Raw genomic sequence first — 26,596 nt, forward strand, 5'->3', positions numbered from 1 at the left:
GGCAGCTGGGGCTCACCAGAGGAGGGGCAGGGGAGGCAGATAGGTGGCACAGCAGGCCAGCGGTTGGATGACGTGGTTGTTGTAAAGGTTGGGAGGAGCGTCAGGTCAGTGTACGATGATGAAGATGATCGATCTCAAGAAGCTGCAGGGGTAAGCTGCTTGTACAGCTGGACCCAAGACACTGCTGGCACAGCATGACCTGCATGCGGCTTCACCTAAGGAGGGGTCTTTTGAACATAAGGGATTGCATGCAGGGGGATGATATGGCTATGGGGTCAGTCAGGGAGCCTGAACCCAGCAGAGGTGAAGATGGGGGAGCGGAGTCTGCTGATGCAGATATTGAGGGCCAATGTGGAAGTGGGTTGGGAGATGGCGGCGAGGGTGAGCAACTAGATGCGGGGCCATTCAGCGCCCTGAAGGACTTAGATACGACTGAACATCTCAAGCAGCATGATGCAGATGATCTGGTACAAGAACACGAGTACTATGATCACTACTTCAACTCGTCTACTCTTGACCCAGACGATGAGTACTATGGTGCATATGACGATGCATACTACCTTCCTGCAGAGTGAGCAGCATTGCGAGAGGCTGCCTTCTCACTTGTAAAACATGGCAAAAGCTTGATGAGGTACAAGGTGTTCTGAGGGCAGCCTGCTATATTGGTCTTAAGTCTGATCTGCTTAAACACAACACTGACGAATTGCTCACCTGCGAGCAGCATGCATGCCAAGACTACATGCCAGGAGATTGATACAACTCAACACCTTCAACCCCCATGCTTGTCGAGAGGGGCAATGGCACCCACGTCTAGGGGCCAGAGCTGTAGGATGAGCCACGCATATGCAGCAGACACTGCCACACATATATCCTGGTGGGACAGCCAGGCAGCTTCAATCATTGCTCTCATGACTTAAGCATCATGCAAGTCCACTACCCGTTCAACAATGTCCAGGCATTTTCAAGGAGCATGTCATGATAAGTCATGGCAGCTGTCACGCCGTTGGGAGCAGTTTTGAGTTGCCGGCGCCGCGAGGGTTGTCATCCTTCCAATCGTCCCATGCGCGCTGCCGCAGCGTCTCCGCCTCTCCATCCTTGTCCTCTGCTTTCGCATTGGCTCGCGCGGCCTCTGCTCGCGTCCGCGCCTCCGCCGCCCTCTGCGCACTCGCAATCTCGCGCTCTGCCTGCACAAGATTTTCCTCTTTCATGAAGGGCATCGTTTAGGTCCATGCACAACCACTTGCGCTTGCTTGCACGCAGTGAGACTTAACTGCAGCCGTGCACTGCAAATCTAGCTTGCAAAAGAGTCCTGAGCACGACGGTGAGACTTGAGTGGCACGAACCTCATGCATACATGCACTGCTTAACAGGGCGTCTAGTGTCGCTCTATGCTGCGCTGAACAGCCGTGCAATTTCCCTTTTCCGTGATGCATGCAACAGATATATGACAGTGCTGAGTCAGCCTGGCTCACCTGTTGCGCCAGGGTGACGGTTGGCAGGATGTGGCTGGGCCGGAACACGTTTGTGCGCATCTGCTGTGCGTCTGACTTGATGCTGAGCGCCGCGGCTGCCGTGTGCAGCTCCTGCATCAGCGCTGCAGGCGGCGGCTGAGCCGGCCGCTCGCGCAAGTCCTCCGGCAGACTCGCTGCATGACTCAGCAGCTCGATCTCCTGCTTGGCAGACCAGAATCTTCTTGCCGGTTCCAACAAATGCGCGAAGTCACTTTGTGTGCATTTCAAAGAGTGGCATGTAAGGGGCCAGGGGTGTGCCAATATGCCCACCTGCTTCAGAGACCCCAGTAGATTTGCTGCCTTCATGGTGCGCAGCTGTATTTGTGTCGACCAAACGTCCCTCTCCATGTCCTCATCAACGCTGTCTTGCGCCTCCTCTGCCTCCAGCTCGCTCACTCTCTTCCTTCGCAGATCCTGCACAAGAGTTGCAGCAAACTGAAGGTATGCAATGGGTTGTATTGCCGACTGCCGACTGCCATCCAAACGATGTTGATGTCCACACAGGGCACATGCAGGGGTGATGCCTGATGGGTATCAATGCACCTGCATCCTGAGCGCATCCAGCTTTGCCCGAGCAGCCTTCTCCAGCCTGATCCGCGCGATCTTTTGGGTGCGCCGAGTTCCGGGATCAATAGAGCCCTGGCCCTGAGCTTCCATTAGCGCAGACTTCTCGTCGGGCCCCAGCAGCCCATACTCGCTGCACTGCTCCAAAAACCTGCAACGCCACAATTTACATTGGCAATTGCTATGCAGGATGTCAACCACGTTTTGAAGAGCTGCTTGCTCAGTATCCTGGGTGGCTCATCCCATGATGTGTGAGGAAGATTGGCTGCAGGCTCAGTGCCCACCCTCGCAGGAGCTCAGAGGCATTGCTGAGGAGCTGCACGCGCTTGCTGAGGTCTTGCGTCCTGCTGCGTGACAGCAGGTCCCCCCACAGGTACGGCACCAGGAGGTACTTGAGGTCAGCTGTCGCGATGTCCTCGGCCTGCTCGTTGGAGGAGAACAGGCCGAGGGCTGCCACCATTCTACTGCAGGACTGCAGCCATCGCACGGCTTCCTGTGGATGCCCACGGGTTGCTCAGCGATCCTTTCATCGCTTTAAAAACATCCCAAGGTTCAATGCGCAATCAACACGGTGACTCAGACCAAACGGTGATCTGCCTCTCAGTGGGTCAGAACAAAAGATTGGACGACCTTCGGGTTACCGTACCTCTATTTGATCATCTGTGAGGGAATCGCTGTTGTCGTGAGCGTCCCAAGATTTCTGGAAAAGAGCTGGCAGGGACAGGTCCTGCAGCAAGGTTGATGAAGGAGTCAGCAGGGACAGGTCAACACTGCTCATCAAGCAAGGAAAGTCCACAATAATACATATGCATCGCACCTCGTCAGTCGAGACAGCCATATTCTGACAGGCTTGAGAGGCGCAGAGGGCTTTGATCCAATGGAGCCTGATGTATGTCTTTATTCAGGATCTGCAACAGGCAGCCTTAAAGCTGGTAATGGAGCAAAGACACTGACCCTGAAAACGTTGTTACATCCTTGCATGACGACCGATCGTTTAGGTGTCCTGATCATCAGATTGCCTCGGTTCATGGCTGTCGAGGGGTGCTGACCTGGCAGTGTACTGGAAGCTTTTGAAGGGACAGTACACATTGAGGGATATCAAGGCCAGAATCCCGCCTGATCTTGATTGTCTGCTGGCACGATAGCTGTCAGAGGTCACCTTAAAGCGAAGATATCAAACAAGCTAGTGGACACGCCCCACCGGCCGGTTCCTGCGTTGACACCTTGCTTTTAATCACCGTCGTTGTCGCTTGAGGGCTGCGGCCAATCGTGCGCCATACCTGTGCTGCACATAGATAGTAGAGTGATTGCAAAGGATCGATTGCCCGCTGAAGGTTGCTGGACGAAGATCTGCTGCCTTCTGTCGGGGTGCGTGATGAAGCTGGGAAGGGATTTGTCGGCTCGTGATTTTACAGGCATGTTTTTACACCTAAACTAGCTCGTGAACGTTCAGAACTGCTTTTTGGAATAGTTAATGGGGTACTGCAAGCGTTGAAAGCTGAGCCGCTGCCTGACAGACGCCCGGCATCCGAGTCGGTGACATGGGAAGCCGAGTAAGCGGCGCGTAACGCACAGAAGGAAGGTAACATGGATCATGCATGCCCAAAACGATGCGTAACACTGCATAAGGCCCCACTGTGCGGAGTACGTCTTTGAGTATTGCGTGGGGGCGGGACCATCAAGCTAAACAGTCTCGAGACGTCCGGGTGCAAGCCCTGCTTCCTCCTCGAAGCCTAGAGCTTGTGTGACGCATCCAGGAGGTGATGCTGACAGCTTTCTATTTTCATGTGCAGGCTGTCCCCACAAAAGAAAGCAGCAGCGGTCCGCTTCCCTGCGAATGTCCGCGAGGGATACCTCCAGCGAGACTTCACCCGAGCCCGACATCTACCGCGCCGATCCCCGGTTGAATTCTCACTTGGATGCCATCAATGCCTTCCATTCCGGAGCGACCGCGCACCAGCAAGCACTGATGCGCCAGGCATGCACCACTCCCTCTGCTGCTACCCGATCTTGATTTTTTGAAGGGGCCTACAATTTTGCACCCGTACAGAATTGGTGCAAGCTGTTCTCCATGGGGATGCCCTGTGACACAGCGATGGTGCCACAGGTGCAGCTGGAAAACGGGCACATGACCCCACCCACGCTGCCTGACAATCCCATGCGTTCCCATGCACATGTCGGTGGCCAGCAGCGAAGCGAGGGCATGGCCTGGGCCGGCATGCAGGGCTTGGACGGCCGCAGGGGCGAGGCATTCGCCAGCCTGGGCTCTCAGAGCTACAACCCCGCGCAGCGCCAGCAGTTCCTGCAGCCGCTGTCCATGCACAACACCGTGACCAGTGGCATGCCCCTCCCAGAGCAGGCCCTGCCGGAGCACCGCCTGGACCTGGGCAGCCTGGAGAGCGCGCAGTTCGCGGGCAATGGCCTCGGCGGCCGCGCCGGCGCGCTGGCCAGCCTGAACTCGGCGACAGGGAACGCCATCTGCCGCACAGCGCTATTCAACCAGCCCAATGGCCGGACGGCTGCGCGCAACATTGTGCTGAAGGTCGCGCCAACGTCGGCCGCTTCGCCGGGGCCGGCGAACCGGGGCTCTAAGGCCTTGGCCGTGGATATGGAGACGATGCCGTCCGCAGAGTCGCAGAAGGCCCCAGAGCCGCCCCCGGCAGCCGCCGCGTATGCGCCGCAGCAGCCGAGCGGCGTTGCCACGCGGGGCCTGCGGCAGGGCGCGCGGCGCAACCCGCCTCGCTACTCCGACTTCACCGACGACCTGTCCGACACCGACAGCCAGGAGCTGTCCTACAACGAGGACGAGGACCTGGGTGCGTTCAGCGAGGAGGAGGACAACAGCAGCCGCCGCTTGGGCCTGCGCTCGCGCGGCAGCAGCCTGCAGAGCGCAGACGCGAGCCAATTCCTCAGCGCCATGTCCGGCGGGGCGGACTCCGGCGGCGGGGGCGCGCGCCGCGGGGGCGTCGCGCCGAAGCGGCCGCGCTCCAAGACGCTGCTGTGCGAGCAGGACCCCGAAGCGCCCGGCCTCACCCTCGACCAGCGCCGCAAGATCCGCAGGTGGTGCCCTGTCACCGTATTGATTGTTTCCTTGAAACACTCAAGTCTGTAAGGAAAGAGAATGTGGGTGAATGATTGGCCAGGAGCCTTGGACATCTTGCATGGATGGCAAAGCTGGGAGGTGTCTCCTTGCAGCTGTCATCACACCAGGCATGTTTAATCGAGGCTGACTTTCAAATGATGCTTGTTTGCAGGCGCATCAACAACCGCGCATCTGCCAGGCGTGTGCGGCAGAAACGGGAGGAAGAGCTGCACAGGATCTCAGCGCAGGTCAGGCTCCCATCCCCTTTGCTGCAATATTCTGGGCACCAAGGATGCAAAGTCAGTTCTAGCAATCCACCTTCTTTAGCCCTTTGCAGAGGGCCAGCCGTGCTCACATGCTTCCATGCATGGAAAGAGGCTATGCTCTGCTCACATTCATGCAGTGAAGTCATCATCAAGGTAAATTTGTTTGAGCTTTTGACCGTGTGCAGGTGGCAAAGTTGGATCAGGAGAAGCAGATGCTGTCGGCCAGGGTGATGCAGTCGCAGACAGGCTGCTCGCAGCTGGCCATGCAGCTCAAGGAGATCCGTGAGCGCTGGCAGCTCACCTGCATCACCAATGCCACCCTCCACAAGGAGCTCATGGGCCTCCGCCAAGTGTGGCAGGTACTCCCACAAACACCCTTCTGCGCTGTTTCAAACGAAGGAAAGCAGTTCTAAGGGCTGTTTTCCTACTAGTCAAAATGCTAAGTTGCACAGTATTGTATGGCAAGAGTACTCCTGTACAAGCGTCTCTGGTCCCAATGGAGGACATGTTTCCTCATGAGCTGTTCAGCTCTTTGCTGCGCTGCCTCATGCATTCCATGCACATGACAGCAGGCAAAGTCATGCATTTCAATGTGGGTTATCAGCTCACGGATGTTGCTAATCGCAGAGGGCGAGAGGAGCGGCCATAGCCGCAAGCCAGCAGCCGCCAGCTTCAAGCATGGGGCCGCCACCGGCAGCAATTGGAGCGTCAACGGCCACCTGCCTACCGGGCAGAATGGGCGGGCGGCCCAGCTTCAGCAACCTGGCTTCCCTGGACCTGGGCACCTTTCTGGCCAACTGAGTGGGCTACACTTCCCAGCCTGACGCAGCTTCCTCGTAGCTTCCCTCGAGGCGACCACTAGAAGCTTTGGCCAAGGGTCGTAAAAGCTCATGAGGACAGTAGCTGAGTGGGCAGCTGAAAGCATTCAGGGACCACTAGTGGCTTCTTTGCCAATCTACAGCCTCTTTCTAAGCAGACCGCTGCTGTAAAAATAAGGAACGAAATTTTTTGTACTGCTCTTGCAATCTGAGGTGCTCTGCATGTAGTGGCACCCGCCATTTGCGGGACTCAGCAGTGACGGTGTTGCCTGTACAGCTGTGCCTGTACAATTTCAGCCTGCTGCATACCGTCACAGCAGCACAAGGTGTACATCCTTCATAGGCCTGTTCTTTGCGCTTTGAGCGCGTCTCTTTTGCTCTGCTTCATTCTTGGTGTCAAAATGCGTGTCAAGAGTGTGATGCGACACGATTGAGACACATCTGCAAATTTTATACGGTCTGCTCTCCTGGTTTGTTGCCAGCCTGCTTTCTTTGGATCTTCTGTGGACATATCAAGCCCTGCTTTCGTGAGTCATTGCATTGAAGTGCTTTTCCTTGAGCTCTGGCCTGTCTTTGGGCAAGAATGGTCTTTGCAGGCCTCTTTGCTACCCTGGATATGTAGAGTGCAAGGGAGATGATGTGCTCTGGCAGGACAACTATCCTTCTTGATTTTGATATTATGCAAGATGACTAAGACGGTGAAGAAGTGTGAATAAGGTTTTTCTTGGATCCAGCAACGTTTTCTTGGATCCAGCAATGTTGTGCGTGTGCAACGTGGAGATGTCGCATTGAAATTGGGATGCAAAAGAACATAAATTTGTCCTTCTGTACATCATGCGCGTATCTCTTGTGTGTGCAACATCAAGCTGTTTTAAAAAACTGCACGTGAAAAGTCAGAACAGATGGAACACATGTGTAGCTGTAGAACAATCAACCCCTTTTATTTTGTAGTCAGAGACAAATGTGGATGCTAGTTATGTTGCCTTGCATGGCTCCTGACAGGCCACAAGACTCTCCACACAGAGGGTGCTGATTCTGGTTTGTGTTCTGCCTCGGTGTTGCCTGGCATGTCGGATGAGAGATTGTGTGTGTAGATATGTAGATATCTGCTCCTCAGCTAACTTGTAGAGGTCTGATGGTGATCGTGAAATGAGTCTAAAAGTCTGTCACAGTGATTTCTGCAGAAGGTCACAACCTTCCCAGTCAACTTTCAGCAACTCGCTCTGCAAACATGCATGCAACGTTATAAGAGCACATGCTGTTCTGTCAAGTCGACAATCAAAAGTCATTGTCATTTATGTCACCCCCACCTGCCTTGGAGCTTGCTATTCGCATCAAAGGTCTAAACTGCCTGTACAAGCCCATTCAGATTTATAATCGAAAGCATCATGCTCTGCATCCTTGTCTGCGCTCTCACTTGTTCTGATCCAACAAAATATGCAAGCTGATCCTGGCACAGGTGCTGATTGCCTGTCCCATTACATTCTCATTATCACAAATTTGCCGACTGAATTTCTCATTCCTCTGCCATGCTGTTGTCATCGGTTCTTGCTTAGGCTTGCTGGCATCCTCTGCATTTTGTAGATTGCAGGAACACAGCAATGAGCCCACCTAAAACGCTGCCAGCATCGTTGGCCCCACAAGGAAAGTGTGCCAGTGATCATTGTTGTACACCAGAAAGACTGGTCATGTATCATCAAAGAAACCGTCATGATCAGAAAAGCTGTCCGGCAACGCTGCAGTTTGGGCCATACAAATGGCATTTGCAGTCTCTCCGCGCCAGCCATGGGGCTCCCTGCTGAGTCAGTAGGATGATACACCTGCCAAGGGTCCTCGAATGCGCCGCGCCAGCTGCAAATCTTTCGGCACTGTACACACCAGAAAACATTTCAGTAAAATTGGCGTGCGTGGGTTTCAATGGAAAGATCAATAACCAAGATATGTGGGAAAAGCACAGCAAGATCATGCAGCATTGTGGCAGTGACAATCTCGGCCAGGGACTCACTGATGGTCACGCGCTTTGCGTGGATGGCACACAAATTGCAGTCTTCTAGCAGGTGCACCATGAAGTCCTCTGTGGCCTGTGCACAAGACAGACAGCTTCTTGCCCAACAGCATTCAACATACCTGAAAATTGATTGGCGTATGAAGGAATGTGATCAAAGGTTAAGGTCATCTCCCCAGCTTCCATACCTCTTGCATGGCAAGCAAAGCCTCTGCTGTCCACCTGAAGGGCTCCGGAGCGAAAATGTTTGTGATCTCGCGGCACTGCAAATTTGAACCGCGCCTTGTCAGACAGCCTGTTCAGCTCTATGTCCTTCAGGCCTTGGCACATGCAACTGAGCAAGTGGTGAGGCACACCCACCAGGCGTGCAAACGGTAGCTTCCTGATGAGAAGCTCTGTACTCCTTTGATATTTTCTGATTTCCCTCAAAGCAACGGTGCCTGGTCGAAATCTGTGCGTCCCTGCAAAGGATGGATTATTGACATTTGATATGCAGGGGTGTCGTCAAAGGCACTTGGTCAACACCACAAAGATTTTCAAATCTCACTGACGCGCTGTCTTGACCCCAGAGGCAGAGCTTACTAGTCACAGTGCCTGCTGCAGCTCCTCTTCCTCCTGGAGAGCGCACTCCTTTGCTTCCCCCTCGATTCTTATTTGGAGTTACTCTAGCCACTGAACGTCTCCCGGTCTCCTGAAATTGCACAGACAGGCCGTCTTGCACGCAGGCACCATAGAGTAACGTTTGCCAGACTCCCAATTTGCCAGAATTAACAACTCACTGGACGCCGCTGCTTCGTCCTCGCCATGCCAGCGTATGTCAGTGCCCTTCGTCGTCAGTCATGGCACTTATTAAAGCACGACCTCTCGCAAGGACGACAATCAACCACACATCCTCCAACGCCAAGACGAGGTTTCGGAGCTCATCTCGTGGCGCGGGAAACCTCCTGCCCTTAAATTCCCAAAAATTAGGGTCGTTGATGTGACGAGGAAAACCCTACCCTAGATTGCACCCAGAAAATCTCGGCCTAATCTTCTTCTGGGAGCCATTGGAGGAGGAGTTGTCCGACGAGTCTGTGAGTGAAATAACCAATTACTGTGCCCCTTTTGCTTCAAGAAGCGAAAGAAAGGGAGAAGCGGCTCGTTGGTCCGGCAGACCGGTCCCCCTCGCCTGATCGTAGCCCACATCGTTCGGGCACGCGCTGCGCTCGTGTGGAGTGCATTGATAGATAAAACAATTTGAGACGGATAAACGTGCGCCATCTCTGCTCAAATCACGATAAAATTGAGCGCGCTGCTTGAACAGCGTCTTTTTTATGAAACGGCATCTAGTCATCAAGTCCCTGGGTTGAGAAAGGAGTGGTGTGATGCCACAGGTGCAAACCCCATTACGGTACACGTCGTAAAGTCGTAACCTCCGGGACATTATCAGCAGAGATGCAGAGCTTGTTGCAAGGACGAACGCAGTTGAGGCCTTTCCTGCCAGCGCCATCAAAACAGAAAAGGGGAGCTGTCAGGGCAGCAAGCACATGCAGGTGCAGCATGGAGAGCTCTACGGCAGATCGTCGTACATTGCTGGTCGCTCTCTTATCCCTAGGCTTTGCAGCTCAGGCTGAGGCCAAGACAGCTGCTGCACCAGCTAAGAGGGATGCGTACGAGGTGAGCTTGGAGAGCTGTTGGTCATTCCACATAATATCAGCAGATCTGCACTTCCAACTGCCCAGCAAGCACTTGAATGAAGGGGGTGTTATATTCCTATGGTGCGCCACAGGAGTTGCAGGAGATTGTCAAGGGCCGTGGCGGGTCAACATCACTCCTGAAGTCCTTCAAGCCGGAAGCTGTCCAGAAGACAGTGCAGAAGGGCATTGTTGCCCCCCTCACGAGCTCGCCACAGAAGGCCGCCCTTGCGAAGCCGGCTGTCGCTGCAGGCTCAGGTGCTCCTTCGGTGCCACTGTCCTAAATTACAATCCTGTTACAAGCATGTCATGACAAAGCAGCTCATGCTATTTTCTCTCTGACAGGCGGACCCAGCGCGGAGGTCTTGGGCGGGCTTGGGCTGCTGGGCCTGATTGGGGCAGTCACAGCCAGCAACAGTGGCAAGTCCAAGGCGCCGGCAGCTGGCAAGGTGGGGGCATCTGCTCGCATCCCTTTGCTCTGCCTGACCTGCAAGTGCAGTAATTGCGTGCGCATCTGGCTGTACTCATCCCTACAGCTCGTTGCTATCATAAGCACTGAATTTGGCAGCAGGAAACAGATCATGCACATCCTCAAGCTACAAGAAGGCCTGATGAATGACTGAGCTCTTGGCCAGACTCATGAAAGGCTGATGCACTGGGGGCAACAGTGATAGGAACAGTGGTGTTGCTCGTTACATCTGTCCTCCTCTTTGGTGTCAATGCAATGCAATCTTGCACCGCAATCGATGAGGGGTGTGTGTGTGCTGCAGAAACCTGCACTGGGCACGCAGCGGATCAGCGCGGCACCGGCGCCGGCGAAGCAGGCCGCGCGCAAGGTGGCATCCGCGGGCACCAAGGTGCTCCGAACGCCTGCGCCAGTCAAGCAGGTGAAGAAGGCGGCGTCCAAGGCGCAGGCGGCCGCAAAGCCGTCCGGCGGCCTCTTCGGCACCCGCAAAGTGGGTCCTGCCTCAGGTGGGTTTCCTGCACTCGCTGCCGCAATACATCGTGGGGCAGCACAAAATATAAGGGGCTCTTGTAACAGAAAGGGCTCTTCCAGGGGATCCTGTTTTCCTCCCCCAATAAGTGTGCAGTCCAGGCAAGACAAACCGTTCAATGGATTGTGCTGGAGGTTGGCATGTTCATGTTGAAGGGGTTAACAAGCACTGAGCTTGTGGGAGTTTTTTAGGGCCTCGAAATGATCAGTGAGCAGAGTCGCAGAGTCTGCCAAATAGTTCCTCCCCAGTGATGCCACATCGCTCTACATAAGAAAGATGTAAGTCTGGGCTAGACTGACACAAAGTGGGTTGCTTTGACCTGCCAGGCACAACCAAGCTTGCCAACAAGGCCGCGGCACCAGCGCAGAAGGCGAAGCAGACCGCCCAGAAGGCGACCCGGCAGGCGACCAAGCAGGCGACGCGCAAGGTGCAGCAGGGGGCAGGCTCTGTCAAGGAGCTCCTCAATGAGGACACCAGCAGCACCATCGGCGCCGCTGGCATTTTCGGCCTCGCCGTGGTGGTGGCTGGCGCGCTCGTCCTGGGATGTAAGTCCCCCAGACCCTGCAGTTTTCCCCTTTGATTGTGGGCGCACAATGTCAATTTATTCGTATTTGGGTAATGTATTTAGTAGACGGTTGCTGGCAGCCTTGTCCTGGGATGTGAGCCTCCAGGCCCTTGCAATATTACCCTTCGATTATGGGCACACATGGTGATGAAAATATATTGTAACTAATTGTGAAGAATCGCTCCCTGGGGCCACAGCCCTCGGTGTTCTCAGAACATGCCAACAGCTATCTGCTCACTGGCCGGAAAGAGCACCTCATCCAGAGGAGTTGTAGTTTGCAAGTGAGGTACAGCAACAAAGTGACCCGCATCTTGAGCACGCAGACAGGAATTTGATTTCTATGTGTGCTGCAGCACCCAAGCCGGCACCCAAGCCGGCCGTGGCGGCACCGAAGGAATTGGCGCCCCGGCCGGTGAAGCGCGCACAGGAGACTGTACAGGCCGTTTTGAAAGAGGCCCCCAAGGTGGCTGACAAGGTCAAGCCGCCTAGCCTGCCCACTACCCCACCGCCGCCTCCAGTTACAGCTGAAAAGCCCAAGGTGGGAAAATGGCTCACAGAGCTACCTCTACTCCGTTTGGCTCAGAAACATCATAGAAGCACCTAGGGACAATGATCAAGCGTGAGCTCTGTTGAGGTTGCCTTGACCAGCAGCTTTGTACCAGCAGCGTTGCTCATATTACAGCCATATTGTGACACCCTGTCATACAAATGTCATCTTACATGATTCACTTGAGGAAGTCAACATCATGTTTCGCAGAGGTGACTGATTTGATGTGGCCAGGTGCCTTCTGGGCCGGATCTGATCCCGGACGCCGTGAAGAAGCCGCAGACGCCATCCACGCCGCCACCAACCTTCCCTAAGCCGAGCACCCCCTCCGGCCCCACCCTGCGCCCCCCACCCCCGGCATCAACCCAGGCCAAGGCACCCTCCGTAGTGGTACTCCCTGACTTGCTCGACACACTTGTTATCCCCTGCCATTTCAAAAAGGATGCAGTTGCCAAACATACAGCGCTGGATTTGGCAATGGTACTCATGCGGCCATCAAGCCTGCAATCTCGTGAGTGCGAACGCAAACTTAAAGTATACCAGTTGAACAATTAGAAACACCAGGTAACAGTACTCATGAGGAGAGAGGGCAATCTGCCCACAAAAGCGTCGTTTCGCTCTTTGAGTAGTTTACAGGACAAAAGACAATTCAATTCAAGTTGCCTGCCAGCTCCAGTGAATAGCCCACACTGTACGGCTGATTTCCATCCAGCCTGAGGGGGCCTTTGCACACCTCCGTTACCTTTTAGGAGGTGACTGCCCCAGTAGAAACTCCCACCTTGAATTGGCAAGTGTCCTGTTCTATGCAGAACCCGGCAGCGGCGGTGGCAGCGGCGCCCGCAGCGCCCTCGCCTGCAACCTACGGCATTCTGGCTCTCGCGGTGGCGGGCCTCGCAGGAGCCGCAGTGGCCACCTCGAAGAAGGACGGAGAGGAGGCCGCACCGGCCGCACCGGCCGCTGCGCCCACCACAGCCGCCAGCTCAGCGCCAGGTCAGCAACCATATCTCCCAGCTCCTTAAGTTCATTTGGCGCAGCTTCAGGTTAGGGGATATGGATGTAGGGTGCCGGGAGGGGGCTTTTTTACAATTTTTCAATTTGGGGAATGCCCACAAACGTGTGAAGCTGACTAACGCTCACAAAAGCAGGGTCAGTGGAAAGCCCACCGTCAGTGCCAGAGGAACCTGTCAAGCAGAAATGCACGCAAAAAAGCAGATGACAGATGAATTTACCTGGCCCGGTCTTTAGAAGTGTATCCACATTCAGAGCAGGATTGTACAAGAAGTAGGCAGGGAGTGTGAAATCTGCGCAAGGCCAATCTCTAGCACAGCAGACAAACGCCGGTCAGCTCCAGCTGGAATGCAATGGTGGACTTAGGGTTGATGACTCGTATGACCCTTCTAGGGGATATATCTAAAGACTGTAAATATTAAGGATAGGATCTCTCCCAGGGAGCCATGCAGACGTTGCAGGACAACTGCTGCCCAAATCTGCCTGGCATTTAGAACATTGAAATCTGCGCAGTGCAGCCAAAGACGGCAGATTCATGTGCTGAAGCTGAAGTGCTTTGTTGATGTGGTACAGATGAGAACACACCAGAGGCGCTCGCCCAGAGAAAGGCAGAGGTGCGGAAATGGATTGATGACTGGAGGGCGAAGCAGAAGTAGGGTTAATATTTTGCGCAGATACACTCACCCTGATGATAGATAGGCCTTTGTATGTCACGTGCCCAACAAGACTGGGTTTTGAATAAGGGCGACAGCTTCATCTGAAGCCAGGGTTGTTGCCATAAGGCACGCAGATTTATTGGAGGACTTCCTGATCTGACAATTAATCATTTGCTGCATGTTCATAGTGTCATTTTTTCTGCATGGCTCAGGACACTGAGCCGAATGCATGTGTGCGTGATTCACCAGAGTCAGACGAGAGTGCCCCTTTGGTTTTGTAAGTCAATGACCTCTCTTGTGACCTCTGTTATTGTTGTTTGGAAACCGAGCTCTCAATGCGTCTCCTGACCTATTGTGATTGCATCATTGGGGTGTCAGCTTGTGCTGTCTGCAGTTCCCACATTGGCACTGAATCCAGTTTCAGCCCGTTCATCTTATACGCTTATGAGACTCCGACCAATGCAGCAAAGGCAGCACAAACTTGGCTGGGCCCACTAAATAACAAATATCAACACCATTCCTTCAAGTCTAGCTTTCACATGGAATCAAACATGAGCAATTCACCTTGAGTCGATCTTTGTTAGTCAGCAGCACTTCATCCTTTGTCTGACTTCGAGCTGCTGTCATGCCCTTCAAGAAGGCAGACATGAATGTGCATGCAGACAAATTTTTGCTTCTGTTCATGCCTGCAAGTAAATACGGTACCAGCAGCAGACCACACTCACTACATCTAAAATAGCGAGTGTAATGTCCTGCTGCACACAACTGAAAAACAAAAACAACCATTACTAAGATCGAGCTCAAGTCGGCAAGGCAGCCGGTCATCGCTGGTGTCTGCTCTTGCCGTTGCTGCCGTTGAGCAAGTGGCTCTCTTCTGTGGCGTCCTGGGACGCAGATCTGTTCTGGTCCACAGATGCTCTGGAAGAGGATGCCCTGCCATGCTCGCTGGCAGCTGCATCCGCTGTCTCCTGCGCTAGCATTGCCTCCTCGCGTGCTGCAAACCTCTTGTCCCGTGAATATGTGAAGTGCAGCCCTGCGCATGCAACCCAACCCATGTTCATCACTTGCACCTGCAATCCTGGTGCATTTGGAGTCGAAAACTCTTTTTTCCCATGAAGGCTCCTTATTCAATTTACGTGAGCCGTCTTCAGCTGCTGTCGATTATGTGCCCGGCAACACACGAGACCAGGTGTCAAAAAAGCATTAAGTCTGCACTTTATTAATCAACAGCCTTGCACCTTTGCTGCACACAACAAATTTGACATCCCATACAGCTTGCATCAGAATGCGTCGATCATTGGCACGATTGGAGGCAGTCTGACCCTTTCCCGGGCCACACGATTGACGTTTACAAATATCTGCCATAGCTCTTCCACAATGCATCTAAAGAAATCCCCTTATTGGCACGGATAGTGTGAGCCTGCACCTGAGTAGAAGATGAGGCAGAGCGTCCAAGGCACGATGAGGAAAACGAGCAGGGAACTGCCTAAAGCCCTCGCCCTCTCCAGATCCTTGTTAACATCACCAGACCGCGTGGCAGCACCGGAGAAGCCAAACATCCTCTCCGCCAATTTTCCCACTAGCGGCGCGGCGCATGCAGCCAGCGCCCCTTCAAAACACCTGGACCCCAGTAAAAATTCCCAATCCACCCGCCCCTTATTCTTTTCTTCGGCTTCTTATGCAGGTTGTCAACAAAGCAGTCCTCTGCAAGACCACCTTGCGCCACAGCTGGTTTGCCAGGACTCTCGAATGGGAGCACTATGAGGAACGACACGTTACTGCAGGTGCAGATCAAAGGCAGCTTGCACGCAAAATGGGAAGGGGTGGTAGGACAGCATGGATTGTTCAGAAAGCCGCCGCGCACCTGTCAAAAGCGTAAACCATGTTGCGCATGTGAGCCGGCACGATCTCGGCAAAAATGGGGTTGTTGCAGCATGGCCCGGCCTGCATGGGGTGCACAAGCTTCAGCTATGACCACTATCATTGCAAGGCAGGAGCAGAGGCGAGAAGCACATGCAGTGCAAAGGGTACGGCTGGGGCACTCACCCAGCTTTTCAAGCAACCAAAAATGACAAGTACAACACCGTACAGATAGGCGGTGTGGGAGGCGCCATTCTCTGGGAGACCCTGCAACACCAGTCCTCCAAATCAACAACCACTCAAAATACTACTCCCTGCAAAAGGAAGCAATCCTTTTCTTCTCTTGCACACTTGGAGGTCGGTACGAGGTTGAGCTGGGAAGACAGAAGCACCTTCAAAATGAGCAACGAGAATGGTATGCCAATGGCGACACTGAACTGGCATGCCCAGATGCGGCCGTGATGGGGCCACCTCTGGGCAGCAAAATCGCCCACATAGCCCCCAAGCAGCCCACCCACAGCTGCACGCACACATTATTCCCATCTGTAAATGTTCAATGAATTATATGTTGCCCAGATTGCCTGTGAGAACTTATATCTTTTCAGGATGTTGCAGGATTGAGTGCCTCATTCCATGCAACGCATGATCTGTCATGATGGCACCTGGAGAAGACAAGCACTAGCTTCTGGTGACCAGGATTCGCAGGACATGCAGATAAGACAGAAGCTCTGAAGCAAAGTATATGCGGACCTGTCGATCCCAGGAACAAGGACATTAGCACGCTGGCCGCAAAGTCAGTCATGCCCAGCAGCTGCAGGTACAGCGTGAAGAACACCAGTGCAGTCCAGGGAATGCTTCCCACAATACCCTGTGCCACATTCAGCAGATTCTCAGGACTCTGAAGGCACCACTGCAATTGAGAGGTGTCTGGAGCTACATGATGTATCATGGACTGTGCCTGACGCGTGTAAAGAGGCACATTGTGCATGCAAGGAGGCATTATGGGACATTTGTAGTGAGTCACCTGCACGATGATGAGAGCAAAGGTGGGGATGCTCATCATCTTCCAGATCTGCTCCATCAGCTTCTGCATGGTGACGACCTTGGTGCTCTTCTTTGCAGGGCTGTCGAACACCGGGTCCTTCCCAATCAACAGGTTGCAAACGCCTATGAAGAGACTGCAGCACCCAAAATCAAAAAGTTCGAGTCATACTCTTCATTAGTAAAAAGTAATTTCTACTGCACATGCATGCAGCGCACACGCACCTCACAGCTGCAACGATAAAGAATGTCAGACGCCATCCTGGAATGCCACCAATCTCCAGCTCCCCTGCGCAGCATATAAGGCACATGAAGCAGAGCAGAGTTGCTTATGTTGTTTTAAGGTCTGCGCTCCAGCTGCCTACACCAATCTAGGCGCACAGTGGATCTTACCCAAGTTTGTCGCGAAGAATGACCCTCCCATTCCCCCGAGTGCGCTTGTGAGGTACAGGGCTCCAAATGCGCTGCCACGGGAGGCGGCAGGATAGTAGTCTGCCACCAGACTCTGGCCGCTGGGAATCACCAGTGCTAGCCCTGCAAACAGCACCTCGCCGTTAAGTAGATCGGCATCCTGGAAAACAGGGCAGCTTCATGACTAGCTCTGCAAATGAGGAGAATGCTGCGGATCTGCTCACCGATGCCGTTCATCCCCCAGAAGAAGATGCCTTGCGGCACCGAGGAACACAGGCCAAAGCCGGCTGTCATGCAACCCCAGAGCAGGCATCCATATGCCGTCACCTTTATTCTGTTCATGTAGTGACCTGCACGTATCACAGTGCAAAGGGTCCCTGTGCTCCTGGACAAAGCACTTACATGGTAGCAACTTAGCAAGAAAACTGCATCGTGCTCATGAAGATGTGTGACCACACCTGCTACTCCCCCAAGAGGCGAGGCACATGCCTGCACCAGGGCCCTTGACAGAGTCAAATAGCCTAATTCCGTTGGTGAGGCGTCAAACGCTTTGCCCAGAGCGTTATAAAGCGCGGGAAGTATCTGCAATGCAGAGAGAGAGGTCAGCAGATCCTACATCCATTGAAAACTACCGGATTCTTCAGTGAAAAAGGCGTGTCACTACGCCCGAACCTGCTCATCCATACGCTCCATCATTCCAGCAAGATTTATGAGAGCTACTGTCCGAATTCTCTGTGATTTGAAGTCCTTCTCATCGACGGTTGGCTCGCCCTGTGCTCCTGCTGAAGGAGGTGGTGGAGATATGAACCTGACCGCCTCTTCCGCATCGCTATCCATTTTTCGCATCTTCAGGCTTCCTTTTAATGAGGCAGATGCAGATTCAATATTCATGGCGGAAAACAGGCAGCGTGCAGCAATGCCGAAACATCACAGCACCAACATTCCAAGCCTACGTCATTTGGGAGATACAAGACGTTGCACAACCCATTCTTGGCACCCTTGAAACTTCTGATCTGCAGAAGAGAAGGGTTTTGTCTCTAGATCGCGATGCGCTGTGGGCTCGAGCCAAAGGCTGTTCGCATTTTCAAGGCACCGAAATGAGTCATCATGCCAGGGTGGAGAGCTTGAATTTACGGTCTCGTCCCGCCGTAGCTGTGTAGCAGAGCCCTAAATGGTAGCCGTAGCTGTCGCACCCAGAGCCGATGTCATCTGCCCAGAGCCAACGTCATCTGCTCATTTTTGCATGAAGAGGCAGTGATCATTGCCGTCCATAATTTATGGTAAGTGTTGAAACTTCCCAAGGAGATCATTTACTGTTCTAGAGCCTTTTCGCACTCTTCTTGCTCTCGCCTGCACTTTCGAGACGCACAGGTATCAGCTCATTTCATCAATGCTTAGAGCAGATCTCATGTAATATAGCTACATCAAATCGCCACCAGTTCCGATCAATGAAGCTGTGCGCAAAGCCAATCAAAAAATCCATCCTTGATCGTTTCTACTTGCGTGCCTTCTGTGTGTGACGAATCCTCGATCTTCTGAGTTTCGTGCTGGGTTGCTAGCATGGGGGCTGGCTCGTGTTTCTACTTCTGTCAACCCCTCGGATACTGGTTTGATGAAAGTGCCCATGAGACCACTGATCTACCGACTGACAGCAGAAACTTGTGGTGGCGCAACCCGCTCTGGGGTGCGTCAGCGACTGAATAGAACACTATCACGTGCCTTTACAGCCATGTTCCCTTTGGAAAGTTATTTTCACCTTGTGCCAGACCAGATGGCTGCTTGCTGCTCTTCAGCAGCTGCACCTGAGAGGAGAGGCCAGACAGAGCATGCAGTCCTCACCTATTCACAAGCTGTCCCAAGATGTGCTCTGTGTGCTAGGCAGGGTGCCGCACCCAAACGCACAACAAAAGTCCAACTGTGAAGGAATTGCCAGTGGCATGTGCATGGCACTCTTTGCAAGCTTCACAGATGGCCTGTTGTGACCTGCAGGTGGATGCTCGGAGGGTGTCACCCCTGCCTAAGCCCCATTCCCCCCGCAACAGCTATACCGCTGTAGACATGATATCATGATGATGGTAAGCTCCAGCTATCATTGCATGCACACTCTCCCACATCAGTTACATCGGTGCGTCTACCCAGCAATACGTTGCTCTGAAGTATGCAGATTAAATGGCACAGAGTGAGCAATACTGGCAGATGCCAGACGGCACCAGGTTGCCTTTGGCCGATATCAAGAAATCCAACGTTGAACATAAAGCGGCCAGGAGAAAAGTAATGGAGGTAAGTGATGAGTTACCAGGCTCTGACAAAATGCTTTGACCCACTTAGTCAGCCTGAGCTGAGCATGACATCTCATCAATTCATTCCGTTGGTGTTGCAAGCAACCTCTGAGAGGCTCTTGTCTTGCACAAGCCCATTATTTAAGGTTTGCAGGCTCGAGCTCGTCTCCGCATGCCATCTGATGATGCTGACAGACCTGCAGCTATTGGCATCATACCAAAGGCGGCTGCTTCTGGTGAGTGCATGCAGAAGGCCAAACTCTGTGCTAGATCACTGTTCATGCTTCAATGCAGTATTGACAATGTTATATTATTGTGTGTTAGTAGTACGCCCTTGAAAGTTTCTAAGACTGACTCAGCCTGACCGGCAGTGAGGATCACCACAGCATAAAATTGTTTGCGTGGCGTGGTTTGGCAAAAGCGAGTCTGGAAAAATTTGAAGATGTTTCAACAACAGATAAGCTGTGTCAAAATCATATGACAATGCATTGACAGAAGCATGTTTTATGAAATGCTTGCAGGTCTGTGGTTTCCGGGCATGCTCTTCTTTCTTCTTGTAGCCCTGGATCTCGGCCTAGTACAATGTGCTTTACAATGGCCCCCAAGTAATTAACATCACCGATGGACAGCAGGTCCATGACCAAATTGCTGCGATGCACTGAGGCACTGCCGCAGTGCATTGCCAGTGAAGGTCTTAGTTGCAGTCAAGTATTGCACCATAAATGAGGGGCACCTTCCAAGTTGGCAAAGGCGCGTGCAGCCCAAATTTGGTCCACAAGTCACTCAGGATTGGCCAAGCTGGCACGGCATGCCAGCTGCGCTGTAAAAGCTATTGAGTGAGCTGTATCTTGCATGCCCGTGCACAGTAAAGACCATGCAGATTCAAGCGGTGTATACATACATGATGGGTTGCAGATTTAGTGGATACAGCCATTTGTTTGCAGAGCACATGTGACAGAAATCTCATAGGACATGTGTGATATGTATCCAGAAGCTAGCTTCTAGTGGACAGATCCGAACGTTCACTAGCAGCGCTGCAGCTGGCTTTTATGGCCGGACGGGAGCCTGGTGATATAGACCCAGATTTTGTCTTGCAGTTTCATGGAGGATTGGTGTCTAGCTATTACAGTATGGTGTTGCAGCCTGTCTTAATAATTGTGGGTAACAGAAACATCAACTCCACCTTCCTGAACCCCTGCTTTCATACAGTGACTCATCATATGCATGATGTCACAAGCACATGAACATGACAATGCACTCTTCCAAAAATTTAATCAGACGGGCTTATGGTCTGGTACAGTGCAAGCAAAGACACGAAGTCTTTGTCTTCCAAAAACGAGGACTGTTATTAAACAGTCACAAGCTTGAGTTGCACTTCAGCTGTTGCGATGCGGTGGTTACAGTGCTCTGCCACTGCTTTTCAGAGCCCCCCATCAGCCAGAATGGGTCATGTAACAACTGTGGTAGACGCTCGAGAGTCTTGGGGCGAAGAGTTCATGATTGTGCATGGTGGTCTGAGCGAAGAGAAGTATGCAATGGACGATCTGACCGTGCTACAGGCCACTAGCGCAGCCTGGTTCCACCCAGAAGTCCCAAATACCATAAGACCTCCGTCCAGAGCATTCCACTGTGGAGCAGCCCTCGGCAGAAAGGTTTACATCTTTGGTGGGCACGTCTGGGTCAAGGCGATGCGGGGTCTCCAAAAGTTCAACGATCTCTGGACCTTGGACACGGTGAGGAACGTAAGGAGTACTTTAGTGTGACTTTTGGTGCCTCCCCAAGGCCACCTGATTCATTTCTGCGGACTGCACCGTTTCTATGGGAGCGCAAACTCTTGAGGGTAGACCTTGTCTCTAGTATTGCAAACTTTTCGGTTCCTACGTTGAAGAGGACTCCTTGGGCAGGACACATGGGAGTGGGCACCAGTGGAGCTGCTGCAGAATGCGGTCAGGCCCTCGCCCAGAGACTTTGCCTCGATGGTAGACCTCCCTGGGGGCAAGCTCCTGCTGTTTGGAGGCCTGGACGCCTCAGAGAAGCGCCTGGACGACACCTGGATCTTTGACACCATCACGTGAGACTTCTGCCTCACCCCTGTACAGAGCAGATCACCCTTGTGCAGCCATGGCCAACCACTTATTTCCAAGTAGGAAGAAGAGTATTCACCAGAAGGGCACTGATGCATGCAGGTCATCCTGGACAGAGCTGAAGATTGAGCGCAGCCGCCCAAAAGCACGCTATGCGCACTCCCTGGCTCGCATGGACAACCGGGTGTTTTTGTTTGGCGGCGAGACCAACACAGGTGCCTCCCTCTCCCTTCATTGCACTCTGTCAATCTGCACTCTAAGCAGCGCCTTCTGCCTTTGTGTTCAGGGTCAATGTCACGAAGTCACACCCTTTCGCAATGATGCAGTGTTAGTCACACATGCTAGGTGCTGCGCTTCGTCTGTCAAGGACAAGCTGTAATACCTGGACATTATCCTCTGAGACTAAGAAATCTATTTATAGATCATGACTGGGGGATGAGTGGCCATACATAGGGCTGGTGGCGGACCTGTGGACGCTGAGAGGGGCCACTACTGACCCTGAGGAGGGTGCAACTGCCTGGATCCCGCTGGAGCTGCCCGGCCCCAGTCCTGCGCCGCGCAAGGGCGCCGCCGTCGCAGGTGAAGAACACATTCACCCCTGCACATTCTCCCAATGATCTGCTGCTACAAATCTTGCCGCGCCCGTCTTCATGCCTTTCACCGTGCAGAAATACTTTGCAGAAGAGGAAACTGCTTTTAATCTACTCACCGTGCATAAACCAAGCTTAGCTATCGCTTACGGGGGGCTGTAGTGCATTGTTCCCCCTTGGCAGGCCACCACAGTATCTGGCCACTATCAGGCAGTGCAGACACACTTGAGATGGCAGGGCTCTCACCATTTAGAACCCGAATCTCTATCCAGCTATCACTTACATCAATGTCCCAGGCTTTATTTTTTCATTCATATATTTTTTCCCCAATGCAGCACATTGCCCACGATGATGGACATGCCTTAATTGTTACTGCGGCCCTGGGCAGGCGCGAGCAACTCTCTGGTGTTGTCAGGTGGCTCCCAACATGTCTCTGCATGTAATCATAAGTCAGCATCAGGTATGACTAGTAGTTCATATCATTGTTACTGTGGCCCTGCGCAGGCGTGAGCAACTGGCTGGTGGTGATGGGCGGGCGCACGGCGGAGCTAGGCTGGTTCCGGACGCGCACCGACACCTTCCACAATGACGTGGCGCTGGTGGACTGCGAGGCCGGAGCGCTCCAATGGCGCGCGCCCCCCGTCGCGGGGGAGGCCCCCACCCCGCGCGAATTCCACACCCTTGCCGCCCTCTCCGGCGGCCGCCTCCTGCTCTTCGGCGGTAAAATCCTGCTTCTTTGAAATAGATTCACTGTCACTTCTGCTCCCTTCTAGCATTCTCCTGTGCTGTGCATTGCTAGCTCTTCAACAGTGATTTCTCCCCGTTCCTTCATGAAAGTGTGACTGTCTTGACTTGTTCTCCATCGTCCTGCTTCCTTCTGGCATTCTCCTGTGCTGTGTATCTCTAGGTGTTCGATGATCCCCCTGCTCCCTTCTTTCTTTCACTCCTCTGTGAGCATCAGATGGAGGGGACCGATCAAGGACCCACATTGTGGGAATGCCCGCAGACGCTTTCTCTGTCCTGTCAAATCTCATGCCCTGCCAGAGGAATCTTGAACATGTCTTGGGTGAAATATGAAGCCGTGCAACACATGGATTGCTGTAATGGTTGATAGCAGTAGGGATATCTTCCATAAATAGCTAATTAGCAACACATAGCGAACCATATATCTTAAGATGTAAACGATTACGTTGTCTTGCCTGATCTCCACCAGTGCGAGCTTGCAGCCTGAACGTCTAAGGCTGCTCGCAGGCATTCCTGAGATTATGTGATGGGGTGCAGGCGGCAATGGCAAGCAGATATTTGGGGATGCCTGGTGGCTGGAGCCCGAGCGAGCGTCCGGTATTCCCGGAGCACTGGCTGCCGAGGCATCCAATGCCTCAGCCGTTGCTCCTTTCGCCCAGCTGAGTGGCTTTCCAGGTATTGAACCCTTGTCTTTTCTCAAGTATTCAGTTGCACATGGTGCCGGTACACTTCATGTGAACTTGGTACCATCAAGGCCTTTTCTGCACGCCCACTTGGTCATCATGAATCCTGGTGAAAGGAATTGCTGTTGGCGATGCAGGCGGCACTGGGACACCGCTGAGCGCTGTGTCACTGGATGGCAATTTTGATAATGTGGCACGCAGCAGCAGCATGCACGATGCTGACTCAGTGGAGGCTGCCCAAGCTGCCGAGGTAAGCAAGCATCCTGAGGTCTCTTCAGACCAATGCTGAGAGCATTCATCAAGAGCGTGTGCATGTTTCCGGCCATTCGTCGTCTTGCCATGTCATGCTGAATAGAGAGCGCATGCATGTCTGGCGAATTTTCTTCTTGCCATGTCATGCTATACAGAGGGTATGACGCAGGAGAAGACCTTGCAGTCTGGTGACCTATTTGTAAAATTTGTGTTTGATGCTGCTGTAGATTGCCAGTGCCACCGCCGCCAGAGTTAATTCCAGCGCACAGGCAAGCGGCTCCCGGCCCTCAGCCACATGGTGGGAAGGTGAGTTCCGTTTTTTCTGCAGTGCTTGCCATGTGTATCCATTGAGAATACTCTGCCGAGTGAAAAGGTGAGGAAGCTCCATCAGATTATCAGCGGGAAATCTGCATTCGATGGTAGATGGTGAGGGTGGACTGACGAGGGTCCGCCTTTGTCGCTTGACCCCAAAGGTTGCGCCGGCAGGTACCCAGGATGCAGATGGCTTTGTTCGTCTGAGGAGCAGCTTGGGGCTTCCGCGTGACTCGAGCGCTGCAGCCGTCTCTCAAATCAGCAGCAATCATGCTCCTGGAATGCTTGAAACACAGAGTCTGGTCCCAGTGAGCTCCTGGCAACAGGTCTCCCCTGCGGTGAGACTTACAACCCTTTGCATGCTCTCAGATGCTTGGAAATCAGCTGTCTCTTCTGCGGTTCAGGTAATTAGTGTCATGATAAAACATCTGCTGATTTGTCCAGGACCAGCAACGCATAAATTTTCCTGGATGCGCAGGCTCTGCGGATGAAGGATGTGGGTCCTCTGCTGAACGAATACCAACAGTTGAGGCCACTGGCAGTGGCAAAGGCAGCAGCAGATTTTGGAGCCCTGGAAGCCGCGCCTTTCCTTTGGGGCAAGGCTGCACTTGATGCTGAGTCCATGGGCCGTTACAGCCATTTCAGAGCACAGGACCTCAGAGTCGGGGATATTCCTGGCCTGCAACTTGACTTCATCCGTCTTTCAGCATCCAGTGCAAATCTATAGGTATTATGCGGTGCTATGAAAAATGAAGGTATCAGTAGGATTTTTTAGTGATGAGATGGAGTTGCGTTTATCAGGGCAGATCAATTCCAGATGAGGGCCTGCAAGTTGGGGATGACTCATCCATGGCTTATGGTTTGTCGAGTTTGAATTCATAATGTGGATTGAAAACAAGAGAAAGCGTTTCGAGAAGAACAACCCTGACCAATTTATAAAAGTTTATCTCAGAAAACAGTGTGAGGTATTCACCAGAAGCCCAATTTGCAAAGAGCATGGCCATGCCAGATCCTCATCAGCAGATTGGACTTGAATGCAAAAGCTATTGGTGCGACAAGATCCTTTGTGACGCGAAAAGTATCGAGCTCAGGCAGTACCCCCTGCCAAGTGAATTCTTCGGTAAGATTTGACGGTTCCCATGACTGATGGTTCCGCTGCTGAAAGAAGCGATGCTGTACGCCATACTCGGACGTAGTCTAGGAAAGTGTGACTTCTGATAACTGCGAAAAATCAATAACAAAATTGTTGTGCTGCAGATCACGACATTTGGCTTTTGGCCTCGGGAGGTGAGGATGGTGTGGCATCCCTTGGTGACAGTGTGGAAGCTGGTTCCAGTGCGGCAACCGTGGTAAGATCCAGCACATTGTACAGCAATCACGCAATCAATTGTTTCATCAAGGAGTGCTGATGCCACTTGGGCCCAGCAGGTGGGATGGGTGAGGTTCTCAGGCAACAAGGAATACCACTACTCAGCAGAGTGGGAGGCCGATGAACAATACCACCATGTCCCAAAGGGCTCTCCATATGGCTGGAAGCATGGTGAGTCCATGCTGCTTTCCGTGCGCTTAAGGTCACGTCTCTAAAGGACAGTGCATGCAAGACAAATTGAGACCCAGGTTTGCCGCTGTGCGCAGGCAAAACCAGCGTGATCTATGGCTGGGTAGTAAAAGCAGCAGAGCGTTTGCCAAGCCCAGTGCAGATGCCAGCAGCGACACGGATGAAGAGATCGTTGTTTTTGCTGCATGGAGACCCAAGGCAGACACCACCAGGTGCATAGAGTGTGTATATTACCAACATTGTGCTTTCCTTTTTTATAGGCAAAGATGGCTTACAGTTTCTCATGAGTACTGAAAATTAATTCAATGGCATCTTTGACAATTCTGTGGATCATCGTCACGGGCAGTTCAATCCATCCACATGGAACTTGTGAAGAAGCCTGATCCAGTGCGCGTTCAACCATAGCAGCAGCATGAAGTCAACTGTTGATGGCAACATCAGAAAGATTGGATCATCTGGATCGGGACTAACTGCACAACTGCATGCATGCAACGAGTAAAATTATTTTCAGGTCTCCTTGGACACAGAGGCATCACTGTTGGCTTCATTATGAGGTCCATCACTATTGGTGCCATTGTCTGTCGGCAGCGGCCGCTCCTCCTTGAGACCTGAGAAAGACAGGAAAACACACGACGTATCACTTCGACCGCTTAATACCAATGGGAAGTACCGGCAACATTTAAAGTAACAGGAGCTTCTTGGGAAACTTCTAAATCAGCAGAATGCATACATGAAATTTGGTGCGACCGCCAAAGCAGGGAGGAAGGCTGCACTGCAATGTGAACAGGGTACATCGGACAAACAAACATCTCCCGGCCCAAGAGCTCTACTGATCACATTTTATACTGACTGCATATAGTGCACATTGGCAGCGAATGACATTGCAGAGCACTGAAGAGAGTTGTCAGCCTCATGGGCCCCTTCAGAGCCAAACAATTTTGCAAGAGTGAGAATGGGCGATTGGCACATGAAGTGCTGCTTCTGCTACCTGAGGGTTCGCTGCGCATGCTGCCCACGCTTGCCAGCCGCGTGATGTCTGCAGGCGTTCCCTCCTCCTGCGCCGCCATCATCTGCAGCGTGCTGGCAATCCAC

At 52.8% G+C, this 26,596-nt stretch overlaps 7 protein-coding genes across 7 annotated transcripts; 3 read left to right on the top strand and 4 right to left on the bottom strand.

Moving 5' to 3' along the window:
• Positions 1–995: 995 nt before the first annotated feature.
• COCSUDRAFT_42427 (hypothetical protein) lies at positions 996–2,535 on the bottom strand (the record flags this gene model as incomplete). The annotated part of the gene is made up of 5 exons (XM_005647317.1): positions 996–1,184; positions 1,473–1,670; positions 1,782–1,925; positions 2,055–2,226; positions 2,360–2,535. 5 exons carry the CDS (start codon positions 2,533–2,535, stop codon positions 996–998), a joined length of 879 nt encoding a protein of 292 aa, XP_005647374.1.
• A 683-nt stretch (positions 2,536–3,218) lies between these two features.
• On the top strand, positions 3,219–5,135 carry COCSUDRAFT_47712 (hypothetical protein; the record flags this gene model as incomplete). The annotated part of the gene is made up of 4 exons (XM_005647318.1): positions 3,219–3,490; positions 3,593–3,657; positions 3,869–4,053; positions 4,183–5,135. Coding segments are annotated over exons 3-4 (1,092 nt in total), but the record flags the coding sequence as incomplete, so codon positions are not given.
• A 1,126-nt stretch (positions 5,136–6,261) lies between these two features.
• COCSUDRAFT_33402 (hypothetical protein) lies at positions 6,262–7,414 on the bottom strand. The gene has a single exon (XM_005647319.1). It carries the CDS (start codon positions 7,075–7,077, stop codon positions 6,919–6,921), a length of 159 nt encoding a protein of 52 aa, XP_005647376.1. The 5' UTR covers positions 7,078–7,414; the 3' UTR covers positions 6,262–6,918.
• A 291-nt stretch (positions 7,415–7,705) lies between these two features.
• On the bottom strand, positions 7,706–9,078 carry COCSUDRAFT_24064 (histone-fold-containing protein). The gene is made up of 6 exons (XM_005647320.1): positions 9,026–9,078; positions 8,829–8,937; positions 8,607–8,707; positions 8,435–8,509; positions 8,247–8,322; positions 7,706–8,109 (listed from the first exon to the last, which is right to left on the bottom strand). The coding sequence occupies exons 1-6, from the start codon at positions 9,050–9,052 to the stop codon at positions 8,045–8,047; spliced, it is 453 nt and encodes a 150-aa protein (XP_005647377.1). The 5' UTR covers positions 9,053–9,078; the 3' UTR covers positions 7,706–8,044.
• Positions 9,079–9,785: 707 nt separating this feature from the next.
• On the top strand, positions 9,786–13,690 carry COCSUDRAFT_63960 (hypothetical protein; the record flags this gene model as incomplete). The annotated part of the gene is made up of 9 exons (XM_005647321.1): positions 9,786–9,902; positions 10,015–10,177; positions 10,265–10,368; positions 10,690–10,891; positions 11,241–11,459; positions 11,833–12,017; positions 12,261–12,416; positions 12,836–13,016; positions 13,608–13,690. The coding sequence occupies 9 exons, from the start codon at positions 9,786–9,788 to the stop codon at positions 13,688–13,690; spliced, it is 1,410 nt and encodes a 469-aa protein (XP_005647378.1).
• A 1,397-nt stretch (positions 13,691–15,087) lies between these two features.
• On the bottom strand, positions 15,088–17,839 carry COCSUDRAFT_16078 (MFS general substrate transporter; the record flags this gene model as incomplete). The annotated part of the gene is made up of 11 exons (XM_005647322.1): positions 15,088–15,310; positions 15,555–15,634; positions 15,737–15,817; positions 15,943–16,070; positions 16,301–16,418; positions 16,575–16,728; positions 16,817–16,880; positions 16,985–17,125; positions 17,227–17,352; positions 17,461–17,584; positions 17,675–17,839. The coding sequence occupies 11 exons, from the start codon at positions 17,837–17,839 to the stop codon at positions 15,088–15,090; spliced, it is 1,404 nt and encodes a 467-aa protein (XP_005647379.1).
• A 2,884-nt stretch (positions 17,840–20,723) lies between these two features.
• On the top strand, positions 20,724–25,943 carry COCSUDRAFT_47713 (galactose oxidase; the record flags this gene model as incomplete). The annotated part of the gene is made up of 11 exons (XM_005647323.1): positions 20,724–21,014; positions 21,186–21,352; positions 21,468–21,580; positions 21,819–21,944; positions 22,460–22,675; positions 23,237–23,374; positions 23,520–23,632; positions 23,862–23,940; positions 25,204–25,295; positions 25,375–25,486; positions 25,582–25,943. The coding sequence occupies 11 exons, from the start codon at positions 20,724–20,726 to the stop codon at positions 25,722–25,724; spliced, it is 1,590 nt and encodes a 529-aa protein (XP_005647380.1). The 3' UTR covers positions 25,725–25,943.
• Between the last annotated feature and the right edge of the window lie 653 nt (positions 25,944–26,596).

This window comes from Coccomyxa subellipsoidea, assembly GCF_000258705.1.
Source record: "Coccomyxa subellipsoidea C-169, whole genome shotgun sequence".
NCBI lineage: Eukaryota > Viridiplantae > Chlorophyta > Trebouxiophyceae > Coccomyxaceae > Coccomyxa > Coccomyxa subellipsoidea.